The sequence below is a fragment of the Rhinolophus sinicus genome, chromosome 3 (genome assembly GCF_057876585.1).
Source record: "Rhinolophus sinicus isolate RSI-liver-muscle chromosome 3, RSI-T2T, whole genome shotgun sequence".
Classification (NCBI taxonomy): domain Eukaryota; kingdom Metazoa; phylum Chordata; class Mammalia; order Chiroptera; family Rhinolophidae; genus Rhinolophus; species Rhinolophus sinicus.
This window is the reverse complement of record NC_142503.1, coordinates 62,602,092-62,624,690: the sequence shown is the minus strand read 5'-3', so window position 1 is coordinate 62,624,690 and position 22,599 is coordinate 62,602,092. Positions and strand designations below refer to the sequence as shown.

Genomic DNA, 22,599 nt, shown 5'->3' with positions numbered 1-22,599 from the left:
CAATAGTGCCAAAGTTGAGAAATTCTGATTTAGACAGAGAAAGAGAGCATCAGTAAATCCTTCAGAGAAATAACACCAAACAAAGGAGAATATGTAGAATTATCAGTCAATAGGCCAAGGACGTCTTAGTAAACACCCACCTTTAAGAAGTATTAGTAGGAAGTAGAACTAGCATGGGACACAAGAAGCAAAGAAGAGTAATAGAGATAACCATGAAACAGTTTGTAGACTCATTTATTCAACAAATATTTATTGAACAACTGTTATATATGAGGTACTAAGTGCTGGGGATACAGAGGTGGCTTCATGGAGCTTATATTTTAGTGGAAGGTGACAGATAATGAACAAATAAAGGAGACGATTATTAGGTGATGCTAAGTGCTATAATAAAAGCAATAAAATGGAGTCTAATGATAGGGAGGGACTTGGGCTGGGATAGGAAGGGTGTGAAGTGACTGCTTTAGATGCGATGGTGAGGGGAGGCTGAGGAGGTGACATTTGCGCTAGGAACTAAAAGAAGAATTGACAAGAGCTGGAATGATTTTGACATGGCTTCCAACGAAACAGGAGAAAAGCTTATGGAAGTAAAGACCACAAAGAGGTCCAGCAACAAAGTGCCTTTGCATTTGTTAGTTGAGGACATCTGGGCCATTTAAACCTGCAGTCTTCACAGATAAAAATATAAATAATCATTCCAAATTTTCTAATCTTCATTTGTGGGAGAAAAAAATAAGTTTCACATTTGGGAAATTTTAGGCAGTACTGTAAGGACCCTAGTAGAGTTCTGTCAGAATATGTCAAGCACTTGCTCTTCTCAACAATTTCCTCCACAAAAGTTAGACATCCCCACACAACACTCCAAACAACACAGTGATGGAACGCAAATGCTAATATTAATCATACCTTTTCTTTCTTTTCTTCCCCAGGCTTCACAAGGCTTGCTGCTCAGGCAGTATCTATTGTAATCAGCAAGTTACCTACGGTGATTGCATGTTTGCCTCCCCCAATTAAATACTTCTTTTTTCTGTCTGAGAGAAAAATGTCAAAAAACTTTGTTGACTTGAAGAAAGCTAGCCTGCTTGTCTGGAACTTGATTGTAATTATATGTCGGATATTCGAGGATGGCAACACTGTGGAACTTTTAACAGGTGCCTCCCTTGACAGATGGAGTAAAGAGAAACTCAGTTTAATCTCTGTGTGTTTGGAAAGCATCATGGGAGAGCAGACAAGTAGCCCTAATCAAATGACCCAAAAGGTCATACAGAGCATTGAGCAGCAAAAACCCAACTGGATTGAATGCCAATTGCTGAAAGCAAGGAAATTGAGCACTGAATGGTAAAGTAGTATTTTCCTTTCACTAAATTTCACCAAATACATTCAATAACAAAATCTCCAATAAACAACAACAACAAAATACTGTAAGATAGGCAGCATTTTGGTAACTTCATGGGAACTTTGATGAATGTCGAAATAAGATAAGTATTCCATTAAAAACCAGATTGTTAGACATTCCTTGTCTTATTAAAATTTGAACCCCATTGATACACTGCAACATTATACTTATTTTGTCACCGTCTTAAGGTTTCTGATTAAAAGGGTAGTAGTTAAACCCAGGAGAATTTGGTTTCACTCTTTTCAGTGTGCAAACAGGTATCTAGTGGATAGCCTGGAGCGTTTTGTAAATGGATTGGGCATGGAGATTAAATTAAGAAGGAATTAATGGATATAAAAGGCTTTTTATTGCTTTCTGTGTACCTGATTGTCAAAAAGGTACACATTTTTCATCTGGTAACATAAGAATCCCAGAGGGCAACTGGGGCATATCACACTCAAGCTATAAACACACCCAGCTGTTTCTTTATGAAAATGTCAGCCTTCTCATAGGTTTGTCACCAAGAGCGAAGTGATTTGTGGTATTGCAGAGATTTTTAAGGTTCCCTGATGAATTTAAATATGTACATAGAGTCCTTCTGTCTTAAAATTAGTCTTCAGTATAGAATTGCATGATATGGATAAAGGAATTATGGTTCATATGGTCTAAGATCACTAGGCCAGTTTTTTATTGTTTATTTTTTTACACCACTCACACACACTGTCCCCCAGTCTTTAAAAATATACTCATGTTGCTAGCAGATACTATTCTAACTTTCTGCCTGAAATGACTATATATTGTTAATTTTCCTAGTACATGGTAGTGATAAAGCGCTCAGACTTTGGAATCAGATGGGCAAATACAAATGCCTTGTAAGCGGGCCATCTTGTGCAAGTGGTGAATCTCACAAAGTCTCATTTTCAGATATAATGCCAACCTGACAGTTGTTTTGAAAAATTAAATAACATTCATAAAGTTCCTCGAATCAAGCTTAGAAGTACTGAGCATTTTTTATTTATAAACTATTAAAATACATTGAACTCACTGGTTAGTATTAGGATAACAAACACTCTACTGCTTTATCTTAATTTGTAAGAATTTATATTAATCCAAATGGGGAAGTGTCAGTAATCATGATTTTCCTGGTCTTGTCATACTGATTTCTAGAAATATACTTGTGGGACGTCCTATGGGGAGGAAAAACCATAGCAGTCAGGCAAGAGCTTAGTAACATTGACAGTGACCTTCGTAATCTTTACATTTGCATTTGATACCAATTTATAGGCTTTATTTAATCCAATGACTAAGAGATTAAGGTCAGATGTCATTATCTCTGACAGTGGTTATAAAAGGGAGAGCAAAAAAGAAGAGTAAAGATAGTGGATCTGAGTATAGTCACAAAGTTAAATTTACAATATTGATGGTTTAGGAGCCCTTATAGCAGTAAGATCAGTTTGAAGAATGTCTCAGTCATACACCTGGGGCTACATACAGTATTTCATAAGTAAAATTGTTTCCTCAAAAGTTGATTTTAGTTTACATTTTTTATAAACAGCACCAACACATCTGGTATGTCCTATGTAGGGAGTTGTTTAGCTAATAATATTTGGCTGATCAGCTCTCTGTTGCAACATTCATCCAAAATGAAGAATTGCTGATTTTTAAAAATGTTTTACAGCCCTCAAAGATTCTGAATATATATTATGTAATTATGTACTTAGCACAATGCTATGTCTTTCTCAATTTCTGAAATAACATCAATATTTTAAATCAAGATTTCAAGTTATTTATTACATTTATTTGAAAAAGAGTTAAATTTGGCTTATTAACTTGCTTCAGGTCATTTCTTCTAGGATTTGGGTACTGCAGGAATGTTTCTTCTTGACTTTGATTTCAAGTTGATTATCTGATATGCAAGTAAACTTCCATCTCTACATATTTCTCATAAATCGATGATCATGTATTTCATATCTCTATACCATGAGGAAAATGTATTTTAAACCATGATGTCTGTATATAGGTGGAGAGTTGTCTTAGCTTCACCATGTATATATGGTGAAGCTTTATATATAAATATAAAGTATGAGAATGTAAGCATTTAAACTAAATAGTTCTTCTGTTAAGATAAAAGAAACGTTAATTTTCCATGAAGATTATCTTGGAACTACTAAATATCATTTAGCTAGATTTTTTCACTTGCATCTAGATTTAACTTTGATTTTTACAGAAATTGTGAAAATAACCACAGTGGAAGGGTGGCAGCTGTAAGCATTGCTTATCTTGCATACCGCCAGGAAGCATTACTATTCATTAAAATAACCTTCACTTTGTAGTAACACTCAAGCTGTAAACAGTCAACTTAGATTCTGGAGAACATACAGCCCAAAAAGTAAAGAAATGTCTGTCTTTGCAAAGTAATTTGTCGAGTTGAAGATTATTGTTTTTCATCATGGTGACCCTGACTTGGCTGGCTGGGTGCATATACAGATTAAGATTAATGCAGTTATTCCTTGGCTAAGGTCTGCCTCTTTCAGGGCACATTCTCCCTAATGACATGATTGATAGGCAGTCCCAAATCCAGAGAGGAACTCATTAATCATAGCATTGACTGAATCCAATCATTTGCTTCACCTGCACAGTGATGGACAGGAAAGGATACAATTCAGGGGCTGACACTGACGCACTCCTTTGTCAGAGGGCCTCAACTTTTTCAATGTCAGCCTCCAAAAAACCTGACAAGAAATTTTGCTTGCAGCTCATATGCAGCTTCAAGATATTTACAAACTTCCTTTATTGAAAAAAGATTATTTTATTTGTTAATTTCATTATTTACTAATGAAAATCTCTAAGCGTAGGATTTGCCTTATTTTTCAGCAAGGCTTACATGATCGTAAAATTCTTTTTTTTTTTTTTTTTAAGACAGATATTTTGAAGCTACATGTGGAAACAATATAAAAGTTAATGTCCAGCAGCTGGGTATCATTTAGTTCAGTCTTCAGGTCAGCGGCACTGACTCTTAGCAGAACTAATTTTATAATCATGGCAAAATCTCAGTAATGAACTGCAGTATATAGCTGATGACACCACAGTAAATTTCATTGAGTCTGGGAAACAGTTGCAAACCATGCATTTTCTTAAGAATATTTAGATTGCAAAGCTTAACATGATCCTAATAGCGATTGCAATAGGAAAATTAGTGTGGAATATATATGATGAAAGTTGACTATCATGATTAATTTTCACTGGCATAGCTTGAGAATTTTTTATTTATTTATGCCATCTATTATTACTATGTAAATAATGTTTAAAATCAATAATAAGCATACAAGGTCTTATAAAAGATATGTTTCATAAATATAACTTGGATATACTCAGTGTAGTGATGATAATAGACCTTTTTCCTAGAAGAATAATCAGGGTAGTGACTTTTGCTAAGTATGTGTTATGGAGAAGAAACAGGAGAGGGGGCATATATTTTTAAAAGGCAACAAGTGTCAAAAGGCCAATTTAAAATACCCAGTGGTAAGCACACTGCCAGGAAGCAGCCAACCTATATTTAGCATAATAGGCTCCCTCTTTTGACACTTTAATTAGTCTTTTATGTGTTCTAAGACAGGTGTAAAGAGGAATCTACAAAAGACAGAAAACCAAAGCTATTTCTGGCATCAAAGATACTTTTTATCCTCAAAGAGAAAATACAAATTATTTCTTACATGTTCTTAAAAAGAAATGTTTTGTTTTCATCCCATGATTATAGCAATTTCAACAATTGCAGTAATGGGAAAATGTTTTATAGATAGGAGTATAAATGCAATAAAGAAATGTTTTAAAAGAAATGATTCAATTTTTAAAAATGCTTTCAGGTGCTTAGTTCTAAGGCACTGTTTATATGAACAGCAGTGGTTTGGGAAGTCTTATCTATTTGAGTGAAGTTTTTATGAGTGCTTTGAATATGAGACATCAACTCTCCACACTCAGTCTCTTTGATTATTTTCCATCTTTACAGTTCTTTTCATTGATACATATATGCTTTCTTTGTATTTAGTGCATTTATGACAATAGAGAAAAGCACAGCCTTAGAAGAAGGAGATATTGCTCTTGAACTGACTGAGCAGAAAATAAACATGATGGTCCTGGATATCTGCCACAAACCAGGTGGCAGCGAGTACCTGAGGCAAATTTATCACATCATGCGGCTCAATGAGGTAGGGAAACGGCCTTTTTACCGAGCAATTAGGTGTGTACTGGCCTGAGGCAGCGTCTGCTGGCAGCTAAGGGTTAGTCAAGGAGGTGATAATACTTCTTAAAGTCAATACCAAACTCAATATTACATTATTAATAGAATCTATTCAGCCCCGGCTGTTCTGCATTTGTACAGCAAAAGCTTCACTGAAACAATGTAGGTTTTATTTATATGGTTTAAACAATAACACGGCTCATCAACTCAGTTCAGTTCTGAATCGTACAGACTAGAGGTATAGTTTGGGAATTGTGTGTTTGTGACTGTTACGCTGATGTTAAAACCTAGTGTTTGTGAAATGAAGAATTTCCTGAAGAGAGATGTAGCTCATCTCCTGTAGGCATCCCACTTGTGTTGGTGAAATTGGAGATTTCTTACATAATGAGAAAACTTCAGAAGAATATTGAACCATATTCAGGAGCAAACTAGCTTAACCCAAGAAAAGGCATTAATGCACAGACACTGGTTAGGACCAGTGTCATGCTTGTCCACCTCTCAGCTGGGTTAAGCCCCTGACCTTGCATGTTTCTGCTGTGTTAGCAAAAAACTGTAAAGAGCATGTAGGTATCTCAATTATTTACTTAAAACAATACAAGTTGACTCAGTCAGGTTTTTAATTTGATCACATGTATCTGAATTAGTGTGACAGCTAATGTGAATAGAATTATGTTTATATTTACAAACACATGAATGAGTTTTTTGGAATATTAAAACTGTATAACATGAATAATGTGAAGATAGAGTGTTTTATGTCAATGAAGTAGGCCTTAAAAACCATAGATTTCCAAGGAGTGAATTAAATTCTATCACAGCATTTTACAACTGCGTTATATAAATGTTCTTCCCACTATTACCTCTCTGAAAGTTACTTCAAGTAAATCTTGTTATCTGTCTTTTCAAGAGCTAATCAACCAGTCAATACACAAGTTGTATAACAGTGTATTCAATGACCACCTGAGAAGCATCACCTAAGGGGCTAGAGCTCAGTATGTAATTGTTACAAAGTAATAAACCTATTTATTCTCGCTTGCTAATGATCCCTCACAGATTGTTTGGGGTTTCTGTTTGGGGAACTCAAGCATTTCAACTAGTGGCCTTGACTAATTGAAAGACCTCCATTGGGAAGTCATGGTCTTTATCAACATGTCCACCTGGCTACCCAAATTGGCCAAAATATCTGTTGACTACGGAGAAACAGAAATTGCAGTAGGATTCACTCAGATCCTTAGTAAAATGGTGTTCAATAGTTCTGAGGACAGCAATGACTGGTATAGGTTGACATACTGATAGACTAGTCCTCTTTTTAAAACGTCCATAACACAAAAAAAGAGCAGTAGTCACCAATAAGCAAAATCAACAAAAGTTAAGTTGGATATTTAGGAAACCCAAGGCTATCTTCCCGTCGTGGAACTCTGAGGCAGTTGTTCTAAACAGGTATGCTTTGAGATCTATTGTACGTAAGATTCTTTGCTGAGGCATTACCACATTTTGATCAAGTTGGTTCCAAGTTATGATTTTTCTTTCATTACAACTGAATATGCTTACCGCTATGACAATGTCTATCAGATGGGATGTCCGGCTAAGTACTTGGTGGTTTATTGTGCTCAGCGAGATGCAGTGTCCCAAGGTAATAATTTAAGGTGACTGTGGGGGCAGAGCCCCAGAAAGTAGTTTCCAGGCTCTCAGCCTCACATAGACAGGTGCTGGCTCAGGTAGTAAATGGCCATCAACTGTGATTGCATGGCCATCAGCTGTGGCTAGTTGGCCGTCAGCTGTAACCAGTGAGCCATTGGCCACTAATATAACTGCTGTGGCTGTGCTAGCAAGGGAAGAGAGAGAAGAATGGGGGCTAGCAAGAAGATGGCGGCTGGGCTGGCAAGCGTGGATGGCGGTTTGCGGACAGTGTGGATCCAGCTTCCAGTGGGAGTATAGTGCCGCCAGAGAGAATATAGTGGTATGACTCCCCTACCTATGGCTCCGTGGGTGTTCCTTTTTGACCTCACCATATCCTGCGTTCTTGTATGGGGAGCGGGAGCAGAGAGCGAGCAGGATCTCCCGCACGGCAAATGGCGCAGCGAGCAGGGTCTCCCGCACGACAGTGACCCTAGAACCAAAGACTCTGTGACTACTAAAAGAACGCAGGCGATAAACCCCAATAACAACACCAGGGTGATTAAGTGACTGTTATAATATACATGGCTGCTTTTATACGGTGAGCTATCCTTCTGTTGGAGGTGAATTTCCGTTGTGAAATTTGTTCATTTGATCAGTAGCACTCTGAGTCTTCAGCACTTTCGGATGTGCTACTATTTGAAATAAATATTCAAAAATGTAATATAAATACAGAAGCGTTTATGGGCACCGGCCTAGGTGAAGGAAAGAATGCGTGTGCCTTTGAGAGACAGCAAAGTTGTAAGAGAAAATGAGTTTAAAAATGTTTGTCTTCGAGATAAAGGAAAGATGTCTGGGCACAAAAGTCCAAATGGTAGTTGAGGATCCTGGCCATGAGCCCAGATGAAAGAGGCCGTGAGTGCAAATTTGGTGGTCTTCATTGAGTATGGCAGTTGAGATCATGAGACTGGTGGAGCTCTTCTGTGGAGAGAAGTAGAAAAACGCTGGGTAGAGAAATAAGCTTTGCTGTAGCTGCATAGGGAAGGTGTTCAAGAAAGGATATTCAAAGAATATATTTCTCCTAAAGAAATATACCAAATTAGCAATCAATCTGGTTAAAGCAATGCCACAGAAAATCTGAGACTTTGAAGAAGTAATGACCAGTGTCAATATAGTAGCAGAGACGTCAGAGAAATTAACAAGGGACAAAACACTACCATTGTGTTTACAACTTGCAACAGAGCACTTTCTGTTTTTTTGAATTGTGGAAACAAACAAACAAGCCAAAATACAGTCATGTAAAAGGAAATCAGTGAAAAAGATTAATAGCCAAAACATAGTAGGTTTTCTAATGAAAGGAGAGCATTTTAATGCTTTTTAAAATTTTACTGTCAGAAATTATAATGGAGAAAAAATTTGTTTCTGTTCAGAAATCGAAATCTAGGCATAAAATTATGTTCTAATGGCTTTATCATTATCTAATAATATTTAGTAAGAATCAGTCAAATACCGTAGAATTGATTTTTTTAAAAAGAGATATGATCCGCAAAGAGCAAGTTTAAGAAAAGACTATCATTGTTTGCTTAAGTAGTGGTTTCTTTGATTTTTAAGGGTTTTGGGATCTGAAACTTGCCTTTCACAATACCTACAGTGGGCGTTCTCTATTCATGAAGTTAGAGAGGCACAGGGAAAAAGATCACAGTGAACTGAGACCAGAGATATGGCTTCTTGCCCCAACTCTACCCCTCATCCCTGAGTGACCTCTGGCTTGTCTCTTGACCTTTTAGAGCCAACCATTGAACATGGTGTGAGCTAAAGTTTCTCAAACTTTCATGTGCCTACCAATCTCCTGGGAAATCTTAACAGTCAGATTCGGATTTGCTTTGCTGGGGCCTGAGATTTTGCTTTTCTAACAAGCTCCCAGGTGAGGCTGATTAGGCTGATCTGCGCATCAGATTTAGCATAACAAAGGTTTTCTAGAAAACTTCTGAAATCCTTCTCAGCTCTAATGTTCGGAACCTAGTCCTAATCCTAACTGTGAAGAAAAAAAATTACACTGTGATGTACTAAAAATTAGGAGAACATTTATTTTATTTATTAAATGATGTGCTTATTAAGAGTTAACATTTGATAGTTTATAGGAAACTTTCCATCATTTTTATTTGTTCTTCAGAAAGAGTCCTATAAAGTAGATTAGGATTATTCACCTGATTTATTTACGGGTGGACAATGAGGTAAAATTCAGAGGGTTGACTTGATATTTTTTAGGCTACAGCATGGAAATAGAATTTAGGAGCGTGCATTGTAATTAATTCTACATAGGTGAGGCCGCTTATAGTGAAATATCAGAGTACTTCGTGCTCTGCTGGGCAGGAGTAGGTAGCAACTACACTTAATAAATGAATAAGCAGTCTTATACTGTGAGTAGTCATGCACCTGAGTTAAGTTTTGGTAACCAGATATGTTAACATGAAATAATGACAAGATAACGCCTATTAAAAAGATTCTGACATATGAAGCATACGTTCCTTATGTGAGAATTTGTTAAATGCTTTCCTAATCTATCCTCTATTTTAGGTGAACTTGTTTTTGATGGGTTTATTGCAAAGCTGATTGGTACTCTGCTAGGTTTCTTCTGAAAATGTATTTTGTCCTAAGGCAAGTAATACACTGTAATCTAGAAAATGTGCTGAAAAGGTAGATTTGGATATTGATCAGTTTATTTTTAAGAGAATATATGCTTCCCACCGCAACGACTTGTAATTTTTTTCCCCCTTGAAGGCATATTTAAAAGAACAGCTGTTTTCTATGAATGCTTCAGAGGAAAAGCCATTACCCATCAGACCTTTAAAAACAACCTTGAGGAGTGGGGAAGATCAGCCTTCTGCCTTTAACCCTTTCCATGTGTACAAGGTGTTTAGTGAAAACATGCTAGATCAGGTATGTGATAGTAAATTTAATTTAAATGGATGGTTTCTTTACGCTAGTAAGAAAAAAATTGGTTTGTGTTTGAATATTTACTCATAAGCATTTTCCTAGGAAGCAAAAGGCCTTGTATTTATGTGCATGGTCTGCACAAATTGACTTTGAAAAAGTTATTTTACCTTCTTTCTGTTTGTCAAACTGATTCATATGTTTGGTCTGTAAAATTTAGCATCTGACCAGGTCAGTTCACCGTGGGCAGAGGGAACATCTGTTTGGTTGTGTCTAGAGACTGGCAGAAAAACCAGGAGTTTTGTAACAGTCTTTCTCTCCCTTGTCGCCCCCTCCCCCATCTCCTAATACCCACACTTACCAAATACCTGGGCATCCTTATCAGTTTATCAAATGTATCAGGTAAATTATAAAATAATTTTAAATCAATTATACATAGAACATTTAGCTCCTCTTTTAAGTGGCATGAGGTAAATTTGCTTTTTTTTATAATCCTAAATGCATTGCTGAATTTAAAATGAATTTGCTAACAATCTTAAAGTCAGGATGTTTGGAATAAAGTCAGTGTGATAAACACCACACATTTTTTAATGTCAGATTATGCCATTGTATAAGCTGAATGTTTTAGTAATTATATGAAAAACATCATCTCTATGCCAAAGTATTTGAAATCTAAAGTTGCTCTTGTTTTATTTATTCTTTTGGTGGCTTTTCTGAGAAGCCTCTTGACAGACTATTTGAACTAACAGGGCAGAAGAGAAGGATTGCTTGACCTAGAGCGCTGATGAAAATAAAAATTAAAACAATAGCCTAATTCGGGATGCAGATAATATTTTTACCATGCCTGTTACAGCCCTAGTCTACATTCATCAATACTGTAGTAGAGTAAGACCTTCAAATGCTGACAACCTGGGGCAGAATTCTCCTGCTCTGTGACAGGATGGGAGCGCTCCATTAATCAGCAGGTGACGGGCATAGTTCTGGTTGGATTTTAAACATCAGCCTGGACTCTTATTATCAAAACTATTTAGTTTAAACAGTGTAAGCATCTATAATACTTTAAAACCAAATATATCGTATACGTTTGCGTTTTTTGGCTGCTTTCCTGTGTTGTGCCTTAGATTGCTCCAAATCATAAATAACCATTGTCGCTGTTAAACTATCCTCACAATTACATAAATAGCATGTTTTATTCAGTTCTGAAATATGTGATTATCCTTACAGTAAATTTTCTCCTTCCTCTGTTGTGAAATTATTAAATGAGAAAAAAAGAATCATTTGTGTTCCTTACATAACAAAAAGTAGGTGCTTGCAATTTCCCCTTTAAAGCATTTTCTTAATCAAAGAGGTAATGTTAATATTTACACATTTTAATTCAGCTGTGTCATAATTTGAGTAGTAGCACTTCCAAGTTTGTTTGTTTACTTAATGAAACTTCTGGGTGCTGAAAAAACTATAAACTGGTAAATGAAAAAGTTGCCAATTATTTTACTTTGCTTTTCAAAGAGTCACCATTTCAGAGAAACTTGGTCAAACGCCATTAGCACTTGGAGGAATAACGACTCAAGAAATTGATTTATATTTTTATAAATAATGACTGCATTCCCAAATGGATTTATACATTAATTGCTGTCTTATTGGAATAAAAACCTTCTTCTGTGGACATGATTGATGTTATCTGTCTAAGTCCTTGTTCTGGACCCCCCTCCTTCTTAGTTAGTCTATCACAGCTGGAGCTTTAATTTACTGATCATATTAACTCTGATTAATAACTAACAATAGTGTCTTCTCATTTATCAACAGTCAGCCATTGCAAAATGGAACTGGAATTGGCCAAACTTGCTGCCAAATTATCTGGGACTGGATAAGATGACCTTCAGTGTGCTGCTCAAAAACAGGTAAGATTGAGTATTTTGGGGATCTGGTGGAGGGGGATGGGTATATGTACACATATCCTTTATATATAGGATATAGATAAGTGCATATTAGTATATATCTGAAATTATATGAAGTGTACTTTCTAAATGCTGTTTTCACATAGTAAACAGTTGCAAAAGGCAGTACAATTTTTTTCGGAAATGAAATTAGTTGGCTTTAGTCTCAATTTTAAATATTTTGACTTTGAGTGTATGATAGTTAAATATTGTAAAAAATAGTATTGAGTTGAATGTCATTATAACACTGTGCTTTTTGTTTACAACAATTTAATGAATGCATACAAAATGCCAAGCCAAACCAACTAGTCTAAGCAGGGAAAACAAATAAGTGAAACTGTCAAGATGGAATTTTTGCTTTTCAGCTAGTTTTTTTGCCACTGTCTTGCTGTAGCCTCAGTTGCGCATTACTTTACACACACGGACACACATACACATACACCTTAGGGCAACCCAATAAAAAGATGTGATTTCAGACTAGACATCTACCCATGTAGTTTACTTTGCACAAAAGTATAAACATTGTATTTATATACTGGATCAATTAACATGTTTTTTAAAAATAACTTTGAAGTTTTCAGTGAAAAGTAAGAAGTATAAATTTTATAAATTGGATTTCTGTTAAGTATCACATTTTCACATAAGATATATATGTGTGCGACTCTTTTTATTCAAGTATTATCTGTTTGCTTATATTTATGTGTGAAAATGGACTTCTATTAATCTTTGTGAGGAAGAATGTATTTCTGTATCTTTTTGAAAAAAAAAAAATTAGGTATCATTTTTCCTGAAAGATAATGACCGTGACACAGTAGAATTGTTAAATCATCCTTGAGAAATATGCTTGTATATAAGAAAATATCTTAAAAGAGAGAGATTCCAGTATTTCCCAAATGGATGTTTACATAAATAAACAAACAAATAAATAAATAAATAGATAAATGGCAGCTTTATTGCCAATAACAGCTGTAACTTAGATGTGTGCTCACAACGATATTCCTAATATTCACCCCTGAATGAAATTCACCCCGATCATCATGGACAAAACAGAACAATCTAGAAGCTTACCACATGGTAGGCAGTAGTTCAGAATGCACCCTATTTATGCACTGGTCCCCTAAAGGGGCGCGTTTCCTGTCCCAAAGTTAGTTGAGGGTACATGATGTTTACACAATGTTTTTTTCCCTAGTTTTTGTTTTGTTTTGTTTTACATTTTTTTATTAGTTTCAGGTGCACAAAACCATGTAATAGTTAGACATTTATCATTTATATCCCTCACACAGTGGCAACTCCCCTCCCCCCATCCACTTCCCCTCTGACATCGCACACAGCCATTGCATTTCCACTGTCTCTATTCTTAATGCTGTACTCCGCTGATGTTTACACAATGTTAAATGTCTATCTGGAAATAAACTAGGAATGGTAAGTCATTTGTTTCCTGCTATTTGGCAAGTTTGAGGGTTATGTAGATTAACTGTATTATATTTTGCTAAGTTTTCTTCATTTGTGAATTGCTGCTTCCAATCCACTAAATGGTACTCTAGGGGCAGCACATCCTTCAAAACTTACTGCATTTGCTCTGAATAACATTGACTTTTAAGAGAATTTGTGTTTTCACTAAAATTGCATATTGTTATTTTTGTTTAATAACTTTAAATATATTTCAATTAGGTCAATAACTATTAGTCTATTTCCTCAAAATATTATGCACAGGAGTAAGTGGAAGAACTCCCACAAATTTAGCCAGAAGTAACAGGTCAAAACAGTCCTCTTAGAAAAGGGTCATGAATTTTAATAGAAACAGCTAGAATGTCATCTTAATAAGAGCCTTAGACTTTTAAAGAATGGTCTGAAAAGCATTCTACTTCAAACTACCACATACCACAAGCTACAATGAACATAATTTATCTATTTTCAAAGGATGAAAGACACCTGAGAGTTTTTAATTTCTTTTAGCACTTTCCCATTTATTTTCAGGATAATATTTATGAGACTTGATTAATATTGAACTGGTAAAAAAAAGTTTCTGGCATGTTGTCTAAGACTCTCTTGTTTGGACTTATCTGAAAATGCTGCTTTTTTAAAAAAAAGAGTACATTGAATTTTTGACAACATGGTTATCTGAAAATACTTATTTCAAAATGAGACCACAATATTGAACTTTTAGAATGAGAGTTATATGTGCCATCCTAGGTCCACAAAGTGATAATTTATTACGTACAACCATGATCTTTGGAGGTAGGCAGAGGTAAAGAAGAAAACCCAGAGCAATCAAATATGCTCAGCAAGTAAACAGCTCACTTGTTCTCTTTTTTCTCTCTTTAATTGGTAATATAATTATACTAATCTGTACACTATGGTCTAGTGTATATATAGGGCTGCAAATGTCTGAAGACATAAGGTTATGAAGAAAAGTGAACTCAAATACACAAATATGGAAAAAGTTGTAGTAGGGAATCCTTTCTATTTAATTTCTAAATTCCTTTGTGCGTGGTCTTTACATTCAATTTAATAAGCAGGCCATGTGTGGGCTTACTTTTTTCAAGACCCCAATGCCTGCAGTAAATCAGATCTCCCTCACCCCTAAAACAGGTTGGAGATGGGAAAGCAGAATTCCTGGTTTCTCAGGCTAGTCCTGTTGTGAGCCTACTGTAGGAAGGTTACCTGAACTATTTGACTTTGGATTTCCTCACCTTTAAAATGAAATAATGGTAATTATATATCTACTTTGTGGAGATTGTTGATGTAATCAAGATATGGAAAAGGATATGGAAGTATTTTTGAAAGTTGAAAATACAATACATACTTAGTAAAGTAGTAACACGAGCAAGGATATAGCAGTTTTAGTATCTGGTCAGGTAAGGAAGCAGTAAAAGTCATTAAGGATTAGCAGGAATTTGGAGGTGGGAGATGGAGTAGTCGGGTTATATTTGAGGTTACGTATACTAGGATTAGGTAGACTCCAGCCCTACACCAATAGTGAGGGTCAGAACAAGTATCAGGTCAGAGGCAAGGCCCTGGAAGAGTGAGAATATGAACAAGGGGAGACTCTACAGGCCAGGTGTGTCACTCAGGATTTAAAGACTCATAAGGCGAGTATTTTAGGGACAATTTAGACACATGAAAGAGGAGATTTCTGGTGCCAATAATATTGGTATGTGAGACAATACTGGTCTTTGTTCTACAAGCTGGTTCTGTGCTGACTTCAAAGGTAGAACAAATCTTGAAATGGCTGCCTGAGTCTTTGGAAGGGATGTCCATTTGCTCACTCTCCGGCCTCATCTCAAAACATTTCCCTTCAATTCATGATGTTTTAATTGCCTACTTCCTGTTCTTTGAATTCTCCAAGCTCTTTCCCATTTTAGGGTCTTTGTAATTGCAGTTCCCTCAGCTCTTCACATGGATGGTGTCATCTTGTCTCTCAGGGGCTCGTGCTACCTCCTCAGAAAAGCCTTTCTTTCCTTATAACTTATCTAATGTTACCCTCCAAGTCACCCTAGCATTCTGCTCTACTGTGCTTTCTTAATTAAGTTATCACTATCTGAGATCTTAGTTTCTGTTTGTTTGTTGTCTCCTAATCCTGCCCCCTAGGGTAGACTAAAACTCCATGAGAACAGCACCTTGCCCACTTTTGTTCTAACTGTGACTTCAGTACCTAGAACAACACATGGGCATATAATAGGCTCTGAATACTATTTGTTGAATTAATCAATAAACAAGTGAGGAATAAGAATACAAAAGAAAAAGTCAACTCCTGACAGTTGAGCACACGGCAGACATTCTCCAAATGTGATTCCCTAATGATCAGTAATCAGTGTAGGTACCAGAAGTATACTCTGGAAAATCTCAAGTAGAAAATTATCTACATGCATATTCATTCTCTTCAGTTTCCAAATTTGAATGAAAATTAGGTTCATTAAGCTCTGTATGTTTAAAATGTCTGTTGTTATTATTATTATGTAAAGTGTGGCTCACATTAAAAGCACAGAACACTGGTCTTTGTTTTTAATTAATTGATCCAATTCAAGCCATAACCTTTTCAGCAGCAAAGTATGTTCTTTACTCCATGATTCAGAAGTCCTTTCATATTTGGGTGATAGGGTTAATAGTTGTGAATACTAAAAATGCTAATTGAAAAACTTAAGGTGGAGTTAGTTGACAAAAGTATCCAACCAAGCCTTTGTAAATTTGTGATTTTTCAAGACATTTGAAGAAATATGCAGTGGCTGAGACTTCAGAAAAGAGATCGTGAATCTATATTCATGACATATATTTTTCAACTTAGAAAGTTTGCCACTGTGGGGAAAAAAGGCTCCTTAGGAAGTTCAGAAAAATCAACATATATATCAGTTCTACACCTCTACCTTTAATGCTATGTAAGATTGTATGTTGATCTTTTGAAATTACAAAGGCACTTCACAGTTTCTTACTATTAGTTTCTTGCTTTCTTTCTCACCCATATTAAAATAAATCCAGACTTGGCAGATGAGGAGGTGAGTGCATTTGCAGGAGAGTGCACCAAAAGGAACAACACTCTGTATTCCTTCATTCATGGCGGATCTCCAGACGGCCATTTTGATATTGTTTTCTTTGTCACTGGAACAAATTCATGTTGCTTCTTTTCTCTTTACCTTATTTATTCCAGACTGATTTCTAAGAATTGTGCTGTTGAAAATAATCTGTGAATACAGTGGAATGCTATGCTATTTTAACCATCTAAATATACTGCATATGAGTTTGGCTTCAAGTTGAGCAAACACAATTAACTATGATGGCAGGGACAGCAGAAGGGGTGGTAGTGACAGATTTCTGGCTATCACTCTGGGCCCTTTCCAGGTAGACAGTAACCATATAGCTGAGGAAGCAGAGATTAGAAAACATGTTTTAAAAGAGCCATTAATCTGTGGAGTTGATTGTTTTCTTTTAATAATAGTAATTATTATTAAAGTAGTTTTACACTATATCAGATTATATTGCGTGTGATCTGTGGTATGTAAAAAGTAGAAAATATTGTCTCTGGCCTCTAACCATGCACACTGCACTCTCCAATGACCGTTCTCAGGCAGTGCTGCCATTAACACAATGTTTATAGTTGCTCACAGCAGTAAATTCCTGATGTACTAGCAGGCTGCCTGGTTATGGAGAGGTGGGTTTACAAAAAAAGGGAAGCTGATTTTATGAATACACACCTTTATGCTATTACATACATTACATATGCCATGGCATTCAAATTGGGTTTTCTTCCATTCTCTAGCTCCTTAGAAAACCCTTTTATTCCCACCTCCACCAAATGGCCTCAGATTCAGTGACTCTCTATCAACCATCACCATCTTCTCAAACAGGAGCAGGCTTCCCTCCCATCCTTAAACCCTAAGCAGCCTGTTTTTTGCATAGACACTGTCTAATGTGTATTTAAGGATGTATACATTTAACACTAATCCTCAGGATTTCCATGGGTTAGGGCTTTGGTTCACGAACCAAACAAACCCATACATGTGTATTTTCTGATTGGTAACTTGTATATGTCATCCTTTATGGTTTATAAAATACTTTCACACAAATCTCCTTTGAATCTCTCTACAACTATATAATTAGAGATAGGTACCAGTGAGACTGCAAAACATTAAATGACATGCCCAAGATCACAGATCTTAAATGGCATCTGGAACTTAAAACAAAGTCTTCTAACTGTATCTGGTACTTTATCTACTATACCATATTCCTGGTCCAGTTTTTACCCCCAGTTTTATTTAGATGTAATTGACTTATAACATTGCGTAAGTTTAAGTTGTATAACATGTTAATTTGATATATATTGCAAAATGATTACCACTATATCATTAACACCTCTACCACATCACATAATTAGCATTTCTTTTTTGTGGTGAGAACATTTAAGATCTACCCTCTTAGCAACTTTCAAGTACAGATGGTCCCCAACTTACAATGATTCGATTTAGATTTTTTTACTTTACGATGGTGTGAAAGCAATATGCATTCAGTAGAAACCATGCTTTGAATTTTGAATTTTGATCTTTTCCCAGGCTTAGCAATATGTGGTATGATACTCTCATGATGCTGGGCTGTGGCAGTGAACTGCAAATCCCAGTCAGCCTCACGATCACAAGGGTAAACAACTGGTACTCTACGGGTATTCACTGTGTTAGCCTGCAGATGATTTTGCCCACCTACAGGCTATTATAAGTGTTCTGAGCATGTTTAAGGTAGGCTAGGCAAAGCTATGATGTTTGGTAGGTTATTTTCAAGTTACGATAGGTTTATCAGGATGTAACCCCATCGTAAGTTGAGGAATATCTGTAGATAATCCAGTATTATTAACTATAATTGCCATGCTGTACATGATAGATCATCCTATAACTGGAAGTTTATACCCTTCAGTCAACTTTTTTTTCTTTATTAGCTGTATATTCGCTGTAAAAATACTGCTAATGAGGATAGCAAACATAGAGAACACTTGCCATGGCTGGCATAATGTAAGTAAATTGCATCACATATTTACCTGTAAATCCTTGCTATAACCTTATAAAGTAAGGACCATATTACCACCATTGTCCTGATAAGGAAACTAAGGCACAGAGCTCTCAGTGATGGTGCTCGTATTCTGACTCTTAACCCCGTCTCTCTGCTCTTCTCCAGAGCTTTGCTTACTTTATTCAATCAACAAATATTTTGGAGCATTTACTTTGTGAAAAGCATTTATTCAGAACAAAGCAACAGGTGCTACTCCACAAGATTTTTAAATCATTTTGAATTTGCACTTTGGTTGTCACAAGACTTGTTTCCCTCTTTAACCCCTTGTATCTCTCTCAGCCCCTGGCTTGCCACCACCTACTTTATAGGAAAATAAAGTCATCTATTATAAACCTCCCAACTTTCCTTCCTAAACCTCAATTTTGTTTCTACCATCTTCAACCTTTTACTTCCTGTCTCCAGCCTTGGAGAAAGAGAACTTTCTCTTAGTTGAAACTTGAGAAGTAAGTTGACTTTTTAGGTAGTGGAGGGCCTGAGGGCTAAGACTTCACTAGAATTGAGGGAATCACCAAAGCCTTTAAATACAAAGGAATGACAAGAACAGAGAGCTACTTTAGGACATTAATATCAGCTGGGGTAGAGGGACAGGATAACTAAAAGGAAGGAAGGCCAGGTTAGCGACTATGGCTAGAGATGGAGGGAGAGAATCTATATTACAGATATGAAAGATATCGCCAAGGATGCTTAGCAGTTCAGCTAAATCTATTCCTAATTTGCATAAATTTAGATATGATTCTTTCTCTGTGAAAGTAGTGTGGCTCAGGTATGCTTTAGGTAGAGAAATACCATGCTTACCGTTTCTTCAGAATGTTGGTTCAAATCCTCCGAGCAGATGCCAAGATGGGATTAGAATTACAAGAGGTTAGGGGTGGAGAAATGCACAACAAAAGGGGAGGAAGAAGGAGTAGGCAAGGGAATCTTCTGACCAAGTTACTGATGTGAAAGGAGAGGAGGAAGTTGGATTGGGTAGGGAGAGTCTCAGATAGCAGAGTAGTTCTAAGAAAGTTTCGACAAAGCCAGTGGGGACTCCTTGAGATCAAGTCATGCACTAGAGGAGTCTCATGTCCTACAGGACTTGTCTGGCCTAGTACCTGCACTGTGCTCAGACACTGGCAGTGATCAGCTTGGGAGAAGCATGGTCTGAGTGCAAACGCGGTGGTAAATGCAGAGGAATGACATCTAGAGCCATTAGTCGCCATGCTAACTGCAGCAGGGCATGTGAGTGGTGCATTTCCATGACTACCATAGTAGGGATGCAGAGTGATCCTCTTAGCTATGGAGAGATTTTATGTGTATGTGTTATATAAGTTAACGGGGCTGTGATTTAAATAAAGGTCTCCATTTAGTGAGGTAGAAATCAGACAACCTAAATAAATACGTTAAATGCTATTGACAGAAATGCAGAACTGGCAACATTTTGATGAAAGGAAGGTATAATAATTTTCTCAAAAGCAGCCATGGGAGAATTTTTTGCTTGTCAAGTTGAACCAAAATTCACTTTGTAATGAATTTTCTCCTACCTAATTATGCATTCACATACTGGCACTTTGGGGTTCTTGCAATGGATCAAAAGCTATTAAAAATTTGCTTGTAGGGAGTATATTCTTTTTTCAATAACTATTCTTTAAGTCTTTCCCCTGTCAAATTCTGTTCAAACCCCAAAGCATCTGTGATGTTTTTCTACAAAAAGTTTTAGCATAGGTTCTGCCAGGAGTAGCTGTCACAGGTCCATTGATTCAGCTTGGCTGACGGTGAAAAGATCATTGACCACTTTCAGGCTTATTGGTCATTATTGAGTATCTCAGTTTGTTTATGTTGCTATATCAACATAAAGAGATGAAATGATCTCTTTGAAGATATTTTACTGTGACATAATTATAAGAGAAATTTAAATGTCTGTTAAACATAATTAAATAAAACAAATCTGAACAACTAATGTTCACTTTTTTATATTAACATTTATAACATTTTTTATCATTTATTAGAGTACTTTTTTGATGTGTTGTATATAAAATTTTCGGATACCTATAGTACTTTCTTATACTGTAAATGAAATTCTCACCTTTATGTACCTTGAGGGTGTAGTTCTAAATCCGATAATATGAAATCTGGGGGAAAATTTTTTAAATCAAGATATTTTTTTATCCAGAACAGGCACATTAGTATAATTTTGAAATTTATTTTGTAATAAACTATAAGTGATTCATACACATGTATTATTTCAAGTGGTACAGGAAGATAAGATAGGAAATATAAAAGATTCCCCTCCCTAGCTCCTCAGTCACACAAGTACCACTCAGGTGTAACCATTTGAACGATTTGTATTTTATTTTCTTTTGGTTGAAAAATATAATGGATAGTGCTATACCACTAATTTTTTAAAATTTACCAATTTAATATTATCGATTCCTTGTAATGAAAAATACATACTGTAAGTGACACTATCTCCTCCTTTCCCCTCTCCTTGAAGCTCTGCTAATAAAATTTTAATTTGAGTTCTTCTATTGGTCACCTTTATGTGATATAACCTTGATTTTTTTTAAATCAATTTGTGTTTTTTAATATTGTTTAAATTTACGTAAAGCATAATGAAATTCACTCTTCTTGGTGTTCAGTTCTGAGTTATGACAAATGCACAAAGCTGTTTAACAACCAAAATCACTCAAAAATAATTCCCTTGTGCTGAGCCTTTGTAGTCAATTCCTCTCCAGCCCCAACCCCACTGATCTGTTCTCTGTCCCTATGGTTTCTTCTTCCAAGAATGTCACGGTAATAGAATTATGTAGTATATCACCTTTTCAATCTGGCTTATTTTACTCAGCATCATGCATTTGCGATTTCTCCAATTGTTTGTTCTTATTGTAGAATATTAGTCCATTGTATGAATGTACCACTGTTTGCTGATCCATTTACCTGGATCATTAAAGGACATTTGGGTTCTTTTCAGCATTTGGTGATTGTGAATCACCAAAAAGATCCTCTTATAACCATGTCTATAAGGTTTCACATAAATATAGGGTTTTATTTCACTTGGATAAGAGCTACGAGTGGGAATGAGGGTTTGTATAGTACATTCGTGTTTATCTTTATAAAGAAACTATATCTGCCTGTGTTTTATGCTGCCTATGAAAAATCTGATGCCAGACTGACTTTTTTTGCCCCTTATCCTCTCCCTGGATGCTTTTTTTAAAAAAATAACTTTTTCCCTCCTGGTCATTCTGAAATGAGATTGTGTTTATGTGTGAATCTTTGGTTTCTCTTGATACTGAGAAGGCCTCTTCAATATTGTGGTTTTCCTCAGATTCAGAAATATTTTTCCTTTTTAATATTGGTTAATCCCTTTGCCCCCACCCCCAGTTACATTTATATACTTTCGGGAATTCCTATTAAAGACAGATGTTCTGCTTTATTGTGTCCTCAGATATTGCGAAGGGCTTCCTTTGCCTTAGTCTTCCGTCCTCACACACGCTATATCCTTCCCACCCCCTTTTCAGCAGCCAACTCATTCACTTCCATGGCTTTCAGGGATTATGCCATATATCAAAATCAAATGCCTTCAGGAGCTGGGCAAATATGTGAAGGCAAGGTATAATATGATAGGAGAAGGTGAGTGCTTACTTAGGTAAAAACATCCAAAGTCTATTTTTAAAAATGCTATGTTAGCTAAATAATGCATAACATCAGAACTGATTAACACCCATCAATATGAATCTCTCAATCTATGCCCCTGAGTCATCTGTAGCCCAGCTCTAATTGTTTAATATACTCCAGATCACATACACTTGGATTTTTCACTGTCATAATATTTTAATGTAATAACTTTCATCTCATATAGAAGTCCTAACATCATAATTATCATCAGAAAGCTGCCTCTTCTTTAGAATTGTGAAATTTCTATTCATGGCACTTAACATTTTTCTAGCCTTGGCCTAGAAACTTTGAAATACTTTGTAAAG

At 36.0% G+C, this 22,599-nt stretch overlaps 1 protein-coding gene across 3 annotated transcripts in view; it reads left to right on the top strand.

Moving 5' to 3' along the window:
- KIAA0825 (KIAA0825 ortholog) overlaps positions 1 to 22,599 on the top strand; it is a 359,113-nt gene that overhangs the window by 166,249 nt on the left and 170,265 nt on the right. For all 3 annotated transcript variants that reach the window (XM_088796629.1, XM_019711761.3, XM_074328710.2), the window contains 4 exons: positions 927 to 1,335; positions 5,418 to 5,577; positions 10,005 to 10,163; positions 11,961 to 12,055. In XM_088796629.1, the coding sequence (XP_088652755.1) occupies positions 927 to 1,335; positions 5,418 to 5,577; positions 10,005 to 10,163; positions 11,961 to 12,055 (823 nt within the window). The remainder of the gene's footprint in view (positions 1 to 926; positions 1,336 to 5,417; positions 5,578 to 10,004; positions 10,164 to 11,960; positions 12,056 to 22,599) is intronic.